Raw genomic sequence first — 13,389 nt, forward strand, 5'->3', positions numbered from 1 at the left:
TGAGTTTCAGTACCTTGCTCAAGGATACTGACATGCAGAGTGGACGACCCACTCTACTGTACCTCCTGAGCCACAGCCGCCCCTATACAGCTATACAGGAACCCAGTACAACACGAAATTTACAAAAATGCCAGCAGTGCCTAGAGTAACACCTCACATATCACGACTGAAACATCAGAAAAAAAAATGTCATGATGACATGCAAATTCAAGGTGCAATTGTAGAAGAAGATATTCCTCCTTATCTTGATCATGTTTGATGAAAGGCTGGTGCCAGAAACGTCACATGTGGTGATACGATTTGTGTGGGCTTGTTTTTGTATTAATCTATCTCTAATCAATAGTTTAAAACCATCTAGGATCTTCTGACTGTTCCCCTGTTGGACTCCTTTTAACACTTCGGGTGTGTTTCAATATCCCAGCATTTATCTTGTTATTATTACAGCTACAAAATGATGGCTAAAACTGTAAAAACAAGACCCAGTTTGTAATAAATAGGAAAAACCATTTAAAAGAGATGCATCCACTACAATGCCCAGAGCAGTTTCAGGTAAAAGTTGTACTGAATTCAGGTGCAAAAACAGCTTGTGTAGCAAAGAGTTAGGAGTTTAACTGCTGTCACAGCACACATTACTGTATGTACACATGCATGCTGTCTCTCCCTCTCTCTCTCTCACACACACACACATACACACACACACACACACACCATTCCCAGTGAGTACAGTATTATGCTGCTTCTACTCTATGGGGAGCCCAAGGGAAAGCTACTCAGATCTAAACTAAAGCATGACAGCTGCTCTGTCTCTCTATGTTGGGACTTAAGAGAGGGAGAGAATGGGAAACTGCAGGAAAAGGTGGGAGAAAGACTCACTTCAGAGGGAACGATACGGAGCTTCCTGTGTGAGTGGAAACAGGCAGATGGAGAATTTAGCGAGGAAGGTATAGACTGGAAGAAAAGAGGGACGAGTGATGAAACAAAGACGTGACAGGTCTTGTCTCTCCTCTCTTTCCGTCCCATAAGCCTCTCTGGTTTCCAGCTGAGGCTTGTCTCTGTAGTGCTGATGCGTCCTCACAGCAGGTCTTACTTATCAATAGTGGTGGGGAAAAAAAAAAGCTGAAGATGAAATTGAAATGCCACTCCTATATTTTTTAATAAATTAAACATGTGCGAGAATTGCCTTTAAAGATTTAGCGCCGCCTTGAAATGATTTCTGCTGCGAATTTTTAAAACACTCCTTTCAAATTGTTGACTGCTTAATGAGGATTGGTGCGTAAAATCTGAAGAACGCCGCAGAGTTTATAAAGCTCAGCTTCTGCATTTTCAACCTCAGCCTACCTCTTCATTTATACTTAATGAGATATCAGGGGGTGTACTAATTGTTTTTGACTGAGAGATGATGGGCTGTTGAAATAAAGATAAAGGAATGAATAAAAGAGTGGAGAGAAGCGGGAAGAGCAGAGAGGTTGAGGGGAAGGAAGAAAATAAAGGTTAAACAGGTAGTGAAAGACAGAAATGGAAATAACGTGGATGAAAGCTGAATGGAGAGGGTCTACTTCTTCCCCGTAGGCAGAACTCAAAGAACAGAACATTACAGCCGCAGAAGCTCATCAAAAGGGTCGCTACAGAGTGGCTTCTGTTTCGCACTAATGATGTGGCAGTAACTTCCTACCCGTTGTAGAGCAAACATTTATCTTCATGTAGAGAAAATAATTGTTTCTCCTTTTATTTTATTACTCGCGGGTCAGTTAATTCTCGCTGGTGAAACGGTGCCAACCATGGGTTAAATTGACTACAAGCACAAACTTTAAAAAATGAATGACGATTTAAACACAGCAACTTTTCGGCTGTAGCTAGAGGCTACTGGAGGCTATTGTGTAAGCACCATAATACACAGAGGAGTCCTGACGGTCTGACTGGGGCGAAGAAGAATAAAAATAAAAGGAGAATTCCAAATTTGCCTCTTCCACAGAGTGTTAGACAGGTTCAAGAGTTCCTCCACCATCCAACAGTATCTCTGGAGGTTATCTGACGGCTTGTCAGAGAAGTCCCATTTCATGACCTCTTCAAACGCTTCCCACATTGGAGTTGTTGTTTACATGACTACAGCATGACTGAGTTATTGGGATGCCAAAAAGACTGACTCCAGCAATCAACTGGTTATAACTCCAGAAAGAAAAGGGCCCTGCTCAGCCCAGATCCTGCATGGATCTGGTTTCAAGACCCGCTTCAGAACTGGCTCGCCAAGTGCAAGACCGTACCCATCCTGCCACTTGCACATATGACCAACCAATTTTATTACGAAACACCTGCGATCCGACCTGCGTGCTCTTTTTTTAAGCCTCCTTTAGCCCCTCCAGGACCCGATGCAGGACTGATCAGAGAGTCTGGTTCCAGAACAGGTTTCATGCATACAGTTGGTGAAGCTCCCTCTCTCACAAGCTCAGGCTCCTTCTACAGTGGTGACGAAGAGCTGAAATTGCACATCAAAATAGAAAGTTTTTGTCACTAGGGATCTGCATAAAAAAGCACCTGCCACCCAACTGAGAATGCATCTGGCTCTGTGCACTTGCACAGGATTGTGGGATTTTGCCCCATGTTACTCAGGTTAAGGTAGACCAGGCTCAGCTTCCAGATTCGCCTACAAGATCTGATCTCCGGGGGCATCTGATATCCTTGTACGAGCAGACAGAGGTCTTTGAATCACACTTTGTGGGCGTTCAGACAAAAAACAGCCTTGCTTTGAAAAAAAATAAAAATACAAGGATCTGTGTTAGTGAAGGTGTGTGTAAGGCACTGGTGAGACAGTAAGATATGAAACAGGAAGTCCAGCTGGAGACACAGAACCATGAGCTTGAAGGTTTAAGAGATGCTGAAACACAGCACAGTGGTTTATAACATATAAAGAAGAATTTTAATGTTCTGAAAAATGATTGTGATTTGGATATTGGGTTACATAAATGAAATGAAGTTACTTGATTTCAGTGGAAATAATTTTATCTTTCATTGCAATGATTGCAAGGTAAATGCTAGCAATACAGCTTTCAGATTCATCCAGGAACATGATCTTGCACATATTTGATTGGCAAACACATCTTGCCAGATGATAACATAAGTTTTCTACTGGAAAAACCTTGCGCTTCTCTTTTTTGCTGAAGCCCTCTGTGTTTGCAACTCTACTGTGTCAATAGAGTGGCCTTATCCAAACGTATGGGGGGCTTTGTTATTTAACACAGTACGTGTACCTACTGAAGTCAGTGTGAATGCGGTCTCAACGATGACCATGGGTACAGGACCGGCCACCAGATGTTTCCCTCCAAGTTAAGCCCTGTTTCCACCGAGCAGTACGGTACGGTTCAGTTCAGTTCAGTATGCTTTTTTTCCATTTACACTGTGAAAAGTTGTGGATGGTACCAATGGAACAGTTCTGTACCATTCCAGTTTTGGTCCCCCCTCTGTTGGGGTACCTAGCACACAGATCTGGTACTAAAAGGTGGAGCTGTGAACACTGCAGTCTGTTGACTGGTCAATAGAGGACGGTCACTCTGCTCAGGGCTGAGTTGTGGCTGGTTTTGAGGCTCATGTAACCACTGTTCATACCGTGGAGAGTTTTACATATATTAGTAAACTGTACATATTTTATTTCCAGTTTTATTACGAAGCACCCACGATCCAACCTGCATGTTCTTTTTTTTAAGCCTCCTTTTAGCCCCTCCAGGACCCGATGCAGGACTGATAATAGAGTCTGGCGCCAGAACAGGTTTTGTGCATACAGTTGGTGAAGCTCCATCCAACTATAAAATGAAAGGATGTTTTGCTGCCTGTTGCAACAGCTGGCGTCAGAGAAACAGCTAACTTAATTCACTGGGCCGACTGCCGGCAACTTTTAAGGTGGAACGTTAACTTGTAATGTTACTCAATGTATGAGTTGACAACGTGACTCTATCAACACACCTTAAATATTCCACATGACAACTTTGACCATTACTTTAGTTTTATATGACATACACTTTTAGTTATGAGTGGATCTTAAAGCGTTTATATATATATCAATTTCGGCCAGGTTATGTGAACTGCATATATTTTAATCCTCACTTGGAGGAATGAAAAGAGTCGAGTAACGTCAGGCCATGGCAACACTAAACCCCTGGGCTTGCCTGAGAAGGACTAAATGCACAAACGTGCTATTTTTAAATATCCCATGGAGAGAGACTCTCACTGCAGCCTGTTTTATTTTGTTCTGAAAACGTCAGTGTGCAGCCTCGTTGTGTGGACGATTAACAAGGTGCAGACTTCCCACATAGTCACCGATAATGAGGAAATACAGTGAGTGCTGGACGGAGCAGTGAGTGACAACAACCCCACCCACATCTAAGAGTACTGTTTGCGGTGGAAACACTAGGGTCAAGTACCATGTCTGACTTTTGGTTCCGAAGGTAACATACCCAAAGTGTCTGGTGGAAACGGGGCTTATGTGTCCTCCCAGGAGTCCCTGTTGGCTTTGCTCTGTCATGAAGATACCGCTACATGGAAGTATTTGATCACATTTAAGTCTTCAGCTCACTGGGACTGACTTTGAAGAACCTAACAGAGCCGTTACACCTGATAACAGAGCGCGCAGGGTCACGCAACAAATCGGTGGTGAAAATTGTTATTAAATCTTCCAGCTTCTCGCAGCCTCTGGATGTGGTGTGTCGTGGTCACTTTCAGAGGTACAGTAAATGAGTTGCTGTAGTTATATGTTGCTGTAAAATGAATATACTTTCAAGTCAAGTCACACAGTATGCTTTATTGATTACATTTGCATTTCAAATTAAAAACGGTAACAAGATACAGTAAATTTGTGGGAATGCCTACATTAGAGATAAAGCCACAGAACATCACACTCTGCTGAAAGAGAACGCTCTATGCTACAGTACTGCATGTCTTGTACAGCCTATATGAAACCCTCTCATATATAAACCCTCTGTATGTGAGAACTGCGGGGTGAGCAGAAGATGTGCTGTGTTGTGAAAAATGGACAAGCATGCAAAAATGGAAAAAACAAAACAAAGACAGTATGTGGCATGTACTGTACGGAGAATATGTTTTCTCATGAGACATATGGCTGCACCAGCTGGAGTTCTTATATTGTTGCTGTGATAAGTGGCTTTATTCTCAGCTCACTTCCTTTTGTTTCTCAGTTTTATTGGATTGCTCCCTCGCTTCCTCTTCGCCCCATGTTTATTTCTGCCATTTCTCTTTATTGCTGCCTAGAAATTTCCCTTGTCTTATCTTGTGTTCATGCTCGCGCCAACACACACAGGCACAGTCGTTAACTAAATTCAAAACTGGAGGAATTCATAGTTCATTCAAATCAAATTCATATCCTAAGACTTCTGTCTGGGTTATAAAGGTTTTAACGGTAAGCAAAATGCATTTTTAGTGAGTTTTACCAAATGTTTACAGACATTAAAGCATCTGCACGTGTGCTTTCTTGGTCTAATCCTTATTTTATGACACACTGATGTCAGTTAACCATGTGCATGAAGCAGGTGATAAAACTGTGTCTGTGTGATGAGGCTGATACAGGGTTTTTTTCCTTTCAGGGTTAAAACAAATGAGAACAAAAATGTAATTTGTTCAAATTATTTCAAATGGCACCCATGCAATCTAATTTTAAACTAACATTAAATTGTAAAACAGATGTGATTTGGTTCATTCGCTCTGCCTTCACTGCCTCACAAGTGATTTTTTTGTTGCTGCAGTCATGTTAGAATAAATCTGCTGCATTTTTTTTTTTAAAGGGAGAGGGTATGACCGCTATATGTAATATTTGAAATGACATTTAGTTCTCAAAAGGTTTGGTGACATAATTAATGCTTCAGTTTAATGATGAAAACAACAATTGATGAGCTTACTGCAACAGATCCAGGAGACACACTCACAGACTCTGTGCGTTCTACTTTTTGTTGTGCTACACTGTGAACTCTGAATTTAGTGAGGTTATTACAGATCAAATATTGAATTTTTTTCTCATGGTCAAACCACAGTGCATATTTTAAATGTAGTATAAAGGTAAGGTTGGCTGTTATCTCTGTTTTCATCTAACATTTTATTTCCTCCTTTTTTACCTCTTCTAATAAAAAAAGACCACAGAGACTGAGTTCAGGAAACTTTAGTTTGAACTTATTTATATTTAAGCACATACTAATGAATTAAAAGAATAAAATACATTAACAACAAAGAATTTGCATGTACTTCCTTAATCAGTTAGACTCTGATGAAAACTAGCTTCAGATTTTGCATTGTATGTTTTTGCAGACCACAGCTACGTCGCATTTGTTTGTTTCATATGCATCATATCAATGTTTCTAAGGTGATGTGGTTCTGATTACATGTTTATGAGCTCACTTCGTCATCAGGAGGTGGAGGGGATGGCTGACAGCGTGATACCTAGGTGAGACGGCTGCCAAACTGCAGACCGCTGCGGGTCACTGTTACAAACCAACAAACAACAACACTGGTTGTTTTTTAGTGAGTCATTGCTACGTTTCCAGCCATGAGTAACCAGAGCCAAGCGGATTTTGTGCATAAATATGACCACACAAAGAAATGTTATGATTCAACATTTTGGCTACATGATACCATACAAATGGTACGTTTCCGTGGCTGGAAGTCACATACAATGCCAACATTTATCCTGATGATGGGGTTTAATTTTGATACATAGCAGGACACAAATGAGGAGAAAGAGACAGTCTGATAGAATCCACATGTCTTGTATTTAAGTGGATTTCTTTGACACTATCTTTGGATTGGCTCTGACTAGTTGTAAACACAAATCACATGTGTAAAACCTTTTGTATAAGGCAGCAAGAAAGATCACACAAAAGGCAGAATAAAAGGGAGTCAACAAAGACGCAGACCTAACCCTAACCCTAACCCATTTACTGCAGATCCAGAGAACCACAAAAATGTTTCTCCACATCGTGTGTATTTTACTTAAGAGGTGTAATGTACTTCAAAACCTTTCTGTAAAAAAAAAAAAAACACTCCAAATCCAAAAGTCGGTGGCTTCTGTGTGTCATTTTCATGACGACTTAGTCCTGTTAAGAAAAAACGCATTTCTCAGAGCTTCATTGATGAAATATTCAGCGTACAAATAGGGATACCGAGCTGCTTCCTTAGCCTTTCTGAATACAAGATGGAAGTATTTCATCAAACAAGGTGTTCATCCTCCACAACACAGCGCTGACTTCACTATTCACATGTCAGAGCTGTTCAGAGAGCACTCTGTGAATATCAAATGCGAGATAAAGAAAAACAAAACAAGAAAGAAAGTAAAAGACACAGGAAATTAAAAAAAATCCCATCTTAAATGTTCAGCGCTACGTCTGAGTTGGTGTCAAGTTACTTCAGAATGTGGTTTGTCGGCTGAAGAGATCCAGAGTCACAGCGGAGAGGAATGCTGGGATGCTCTTCTGGTGGTGCAGGTGAAGGGCCACCATCTCTGCCAGAGTTTTGGAGAACTCTGTCTCCATGAGCTGCATGCTTCCATTGGAGCCCTGCACACACACAAACACACAAACATCAGAAGACAATACAAAATATCAAACAATAAGACCTGAGTTTTCCACTAGATCCATCTCCAGAGAAAAAACTCTTTCAAAGTGAGAGCAAGATCACTTAAAGTTGTTATTGTCTACAGGGGATTGTCAAGTGCGTGCGTGTGTGTGTGTGTTGTGTGTGTGTGTGTACGCATTCACAGCAGGGTGAAGGTGTCTAAATCTGTGTGGATTAATTAAAAGGAATGAGGAGCAGCTCGGGGCGATGGAGTGAAGGAGAAAGGGATGAGAGAAACGAGGGATAAAGTAATTAAAGCATTGCGGGGAAGGAGGAAGGTAGCGAGGAGCAGAGTCCCATGGCATGCTGGGAAGATATTGAGACGTCTGAGAAATGTCCTGTGTCAATGTGAGTAAGAGACACAGATCTTTATTTGATATGTATCATGAGAAGGCTTATAAAACAAATGGCGAAGGGAAATACTCCGAGAAGAAATTAGACAAGAAAAGGAAGTGGGAGAATGATCTCATATGGCGTCACATTATTTCCCACATGGACATTTTACTGAAATTCCAACTCAGTAAATGTCCACCTACTGAATGTGATATTGAGCTAAATAAGCCAAAAATATGATTTTAAAATATACAAAATACTCCTACTTGAGCTCATCAGTATTATTTATAAATGGATCAGATTTGAGCAATGCTACATTGGAAGGTATTGTAGCTGATGCAAAAATAAATAAATAAGTAAATCCTACTTGATAAACCAATTAGTGTGCTTCCTCACACACAACAGGCTGAGGTGAACTCAGCTGTTCACTTTTGTGTGAACAGCGACAAATCTCTGAGGGGTGAGAGGAGAGGATAACTGAACTAATGACATTTGCCAGTTGACTGCACAACGCTAAACCGAGGCTAAACGCAGCATGGAGAGTGCTTGAGAGACACAGACAGAATGACTTGCTGTTTCTCTGTTGTTCTTTCGCCAAACGTACAAAAACGCACCGACATTATCTTAAAGTCGAGCTGAAAGAAGTGTGAGGGTTGATTGATTTTTGGCAGTCAAAGTTTTGTTTTCATCTTCACTTAAAAAGACTTAATCTGGTTGATCTGGTGAATTTCCACGCAGAGGCGCCTTCCACACGGAGTCAGTTAAGACTTCCTTGAGTTAGAACAAGTATTTGTGCAGTCACTTTATCATTCTATGAACTGAATATGGGTTTAGTCTATATGTTAATTGCACCAGCTGTTTCTTTCTTTGCCCCCTTTCTACAGAATACCAAGTATGTCTGCAACTCTAGACCAAAAAAAACAAAAAACAAATAAAAGACTGATCTGCTGCCTTACCCCCACCACCAAAGTGTAAGGCAACATCACATCCACTTTGATGTCGGCGATGCCACCACTATCAAGACAAATAAAAAGACTTCAACTTTCAGAGCAACTTTCAAAAGTGTGGAGAGTCTGTGTGTGGAGCTCTGGGCTTCAATGCTTTTTTTGTGTATGTGAAGTGGGCATGTTCAACTTAACGCGAGTATAAATTTGAGTACAAGTCACCTCTGCACATTCACTGGATAATTTCTGCACAATTACCACTTCTAAATACTGCACTGCTCTTTAATTCTATTGAGATATATATTGTCAATATTTCTTGTAGTAATTTTTCATGTTTTCATTAAAAAATTATTATTTGTCTCTTAATTTCTCAATATTTGCTTTTATTTTTTAATCTAACTTTTTCTTAATATTTTTGCTATGCACCAAAAACACAAAAGCAAATTCATTGCATTTGAAAAAGGATTCTGATTCTGACATTGCTCTTAAATAACATAAATTTTCTTTATACTTGCTAACAAGTCATGTGGCCCTTGTGGCACTGACTCCTCCTCTTCCTCAGCTTTTATTGACCATTGGCACTTTATGATAGTATACAGCCAAGAGTCAAAAATAAATCTGACTCTGAAGAGGCCTGAGAGAGGAAATTAGGAAGAGAGGATGACATGCAACGAAGGTCTCCAGCCGGATTCGTTGCGGTTATGTGATAAGCACCTTAGACTACTAGGCCAGAGTGACACACGACCGTAGTGGTATTTCCAAGATTAAATGTGTACTCCTGTCTTTAATTGGGACATGATCAAAAAGTTATCAAACATAAAATAATTGTTCATTTAAAAAAAGGTTTAGATTTATGAATAGACGACATGGTAAAAAAAAATCATCTAATATGTTGTGGAAATGAAATGACAGACTTCAAGTCCCACAATTCAAAGCATTTCCAATAGTCTGGTTCGTAAGTTTGAATGTGACTTTAGTAGTGATTCTTTCAATACACCTCTTGAAGTATCTCACTGACATCTGCACAATGGACCAACTTTAACACTGACAAAAAAACAAAAACAAAAACAGTCACACACCGGGAACCATCTCACGCAGACATATGAAGCTGATTTATACCATGTCTACAGAAAATATGCGTTACCAAGGACACGGTGCTGGTCACGTCTTCAAGAATTACTTGTTACATGTCATCTTGATGTGATTGTAAAAATGTCTTTATTACACAGGCCTGGACACTGTAGTGAAGCAAACCAAAGACTTTTCTAATCACACCAGCTTTCTCGTGACCACTTTCCATCTAACTGCCTCACTCAGTGGCTTTATTTCTCTGACAGTCCCTGGTGTTTTCTTCCCCTGCGCGGCTGTCTGAAAGCTATGCCATATCCTCAGGCTGCTGCTCTCATCACAGGCACACACACAAACACGTGTGTGCACACGGATCTAAAAACTGCTGGGGCTCTGGGAACATGGAACACATACATCAAAGAAAAACACTGCGACCAGTTACCATGGAGATCTCAATGTCTGAAACACCTTCTGCCGAAGTTTGTCCTCGGAACAGACTTTGTGTGTGAGCGTATGTGTGAGCGTGTGTGTGCATGCGTGTGTGAGACACAGTGGACAGGCTGATGGGAGCCTATGGGAGCTGAGGACAGCGAGGACTCCCACAGTTAAGTCGAGAAGATAACAGCCTCATTCTCTGGAGAAACACTAGTGCCCCCACATAACATTTAGATTTCAAGTGGCCAAATGCACACGCACACACACACTGTTGTGAGCTGAGCAAAGGTTATCCAGATTTACACAGATTACAAAAGGTTATAGACACAAAACCGAAGCGGCAGTGCTCTGGGTCTCAGATAGAGAAGGAGTGTTACAGTAAGACAAGGAGGTAGGCAGAAGATGGAGAATCTATTGATGGCGGCACATTCACCATTTTGACTGAATATTGTTCGTACAGCTGCCTCAGCAACAACAGAACAGTCAGTGCTTCAATACTAGCAACTTTAGCTCATGACTGATGCCTTGCATGTATGAAACCGTGCGAGCATTGTAGAACAACTTTAGTTTCAATTTGTCTGTCCATTTACAGACGGAGATTCTACGGCCATGATAGCAGCTTCGTAAGGCTGTGCTTAGGAACAATGGTGTCTCGAGCTAAATGTATCGTCAGCATGCTAACATGCTTACATTGGCAATACTATGACACTGTTGCTGTGACTGTGATACTAGCATTTGCTAAGCAGCATTAAACACAGTATAGTTGAGACTAATAGGAATGTGTCACATCACATCATTTTTAATATTACTGGTATACGTTTTAAAATGCTAAATACATACTAATATTATGTAGGGGTGTAACAACACATCTGCCTGGATCAATATATTAATTCCAATATCATGGATGACAAACGAAGACATCAATATTTTTCGTCATCTTTAAGATGAGCCTTTATTTTGAAATACCCAGGGCATCTCTGTGTCACCATTTCCATCCAAGCTCAATTCTTTGGTAAACATTCAAACTGGGCTGGCGTCCTAATGTTATGCATCCACTGGTAAGCAGCCAAGAAAAAGACAGTGAGAATATTTACTGATATCACCTCGTATCGACCACCAGCCACAGAACTGAATCAAATTGGAATCGCATCGTGGCAGACTGTTTCCACCAAACACTTTGGGTATGGTACGTTTGGAATCAAAAGTAACCCTTCAGACGTGGTACTTGACCCTAGTGTTTCCACCTCAAACAGTACTCTTAGATGTGGGAGGGGTTGTTGTCACTCACTGCTCTGTCCAGCACTCACTGTATTTCCTCATTACTGGTGACAAAAAGCAAAGTCTGCACCTCATTTATCGTCCACAGAACGAGGTTGCACGCTGACATTTTTTCAGAACAATACAGAACAGGCTGCAGTGAGAGTCTCTCTCCATGGGATATTTAAAAATAGCTGGTTTGTGCATTTAGTCCTTCTCAGGCAAGCTCGGGGGTTTAGTGTTGCCGGAGCCCACAGGGATGAGGATGAGAGTGAGGATGAGGATATATGCCGTTGAGTTACTTTTTTTCTCCAACTCCAGCTGCTGCAAGAGGCAGCAAAACATCTTATCATTTTATAGTTACAGTTTACTAATAAAACTCTCCACGGTATGAACAGTGGTTACATGAGTCTCAAAAACAGCCAAAACTCAGCCCTGAGCAGAGTGACCGTTCTCTATTGACCAATCAACAGACTGCAGTGTTCACAGCTCCACCTTTTAGTACCAGATCTGTGTGCTAGGTACCCCAACAGAGGGGGGACCAAAACTGGGGTCAGTATGTAACGGTTCCATTGGTACCATCCACAATTTTTCACAGTGGAAATGGAAAAAAAGCACACCTGACTAAACTGAACCTACCACACTGCTCGGTGGAAACAGGGCTTCTGTGTGCAGCAAGGATCCTGTCATTGTCCAAAGAATCGATATATCTTATCGTGATGAAACTTGTGATTTATACCCATAATACCATGGTAATGGTGACATTCAGACATGTTGACGTAATGATGTCATACTGTTACGAACAGCAAAAACAAGCATGGCTGAAAGTGGAACTGCTACCAGCTCCATGGTAGAGGAGTTAGGTTACAAAAAAGGAGTGATTTCAGGAGTGTAGAATCAGTGGCGTTGTTAGTCCTGGCCCCCCGATGCTACAGCCCTGAATGTTTCATGAACAGCCCTGGACTTTTCAGAGCCTTTTAGCAACTTGCTGCTCAGAGTAAACTCAGTCCACATCACTCGGCATACAGGAATCGCGGTCACCAGGTCATTTTGTCATAAGCCTGTCATAATGTACGCCTAAGTGAAGCTTGACAAAAAAAACTCAATATGTGTGAATGTGAGCATTATCGTAACGTAACAGCCTGTCAAAATAAATGTAGGTCTGTGTGTTTGTGTGAAGGGGTCTGACTGTCAGCGCTGAGTGACCACAGCGGGTGGAGCAGACGAGACATGACAGAGCAAACCGCTCCATGTGGAAAAAAACAACAACTTGAAAAATGACTCTTTTTCAAAAAGAAAAGAAAGAAGAAAAAGTTAGCCTAAGCAGTAACTTATTAGTAATGGTTGAAATTGCCTGTTGATTCAATTGATGTATACAGTATACACTATATACATATTAAAAAATACATTTCTGTATCTGGCAACAGTTTAAATGTGTACTTTAGATTTGTGGTTGATTTATACATATATCTATGCTGACATATAAAATCACAACACTTAATTTGTTGCAGTTGTATTTTCTTGACATGAATAAAACAGTATTTTTCAGTATTTTGTCATATCATCAAGAATATCATTATAGCAAAAATACCCTTAAATATTGTGAGAATATTATAGGGCCATGTTGCCAACCCAAGGGTGGACCCACTGACAGTGCCATCCCTAGAGCAACACCACAAGCACGGCCCGATGACACCTATTACATGTTTTAAATAAAGCAAAGGTACTTGTGTGCACAGACACCCTC

At 40.9% G+C, this 13,389-nt stretch overlaps 1 protein-coding gene across 1 annotated transcript in view; it reads right to left on the minus strand.

Moving 5' to 3' along the window:
• Positions 1–4,769: 4,769 nt before the first annotated feature.
• mad1l1 (mitotic arrest deficient 1 like 1) overlaps positions 4,770–13,389 on the minus strand; it is a 75,550-nt gene continuing 66,930 nt past the window's right edge. Inside the window, exon 18 of the mRNA XM_033625063.2 lies at positions 4,770–7,547. Coding sequence (XP_033480954.2) covers positions 7,398–7,547 — 150 coding nt within the window. The 3' untranslated portion in view covers positions 4,770–7,397. The remainder of the gene's footprint in view (positions 7,548–13,389) is intronic.

This window comes from Epinephelus lanceolatus, chromosome 3 (genome assembly GCF_041903045.1).
Source record: "Epinephelus lanceolatus isolate andai-2023 chromosome 3, ASM4190304v1, whole genome shotgun sequence".
Lineage (NCBI taxonomy): Eukaryota > Metazoa > Chordata > Actinopteri > Perciformes > Serranidae > Epinephelus > Epinephelus lanceolatus.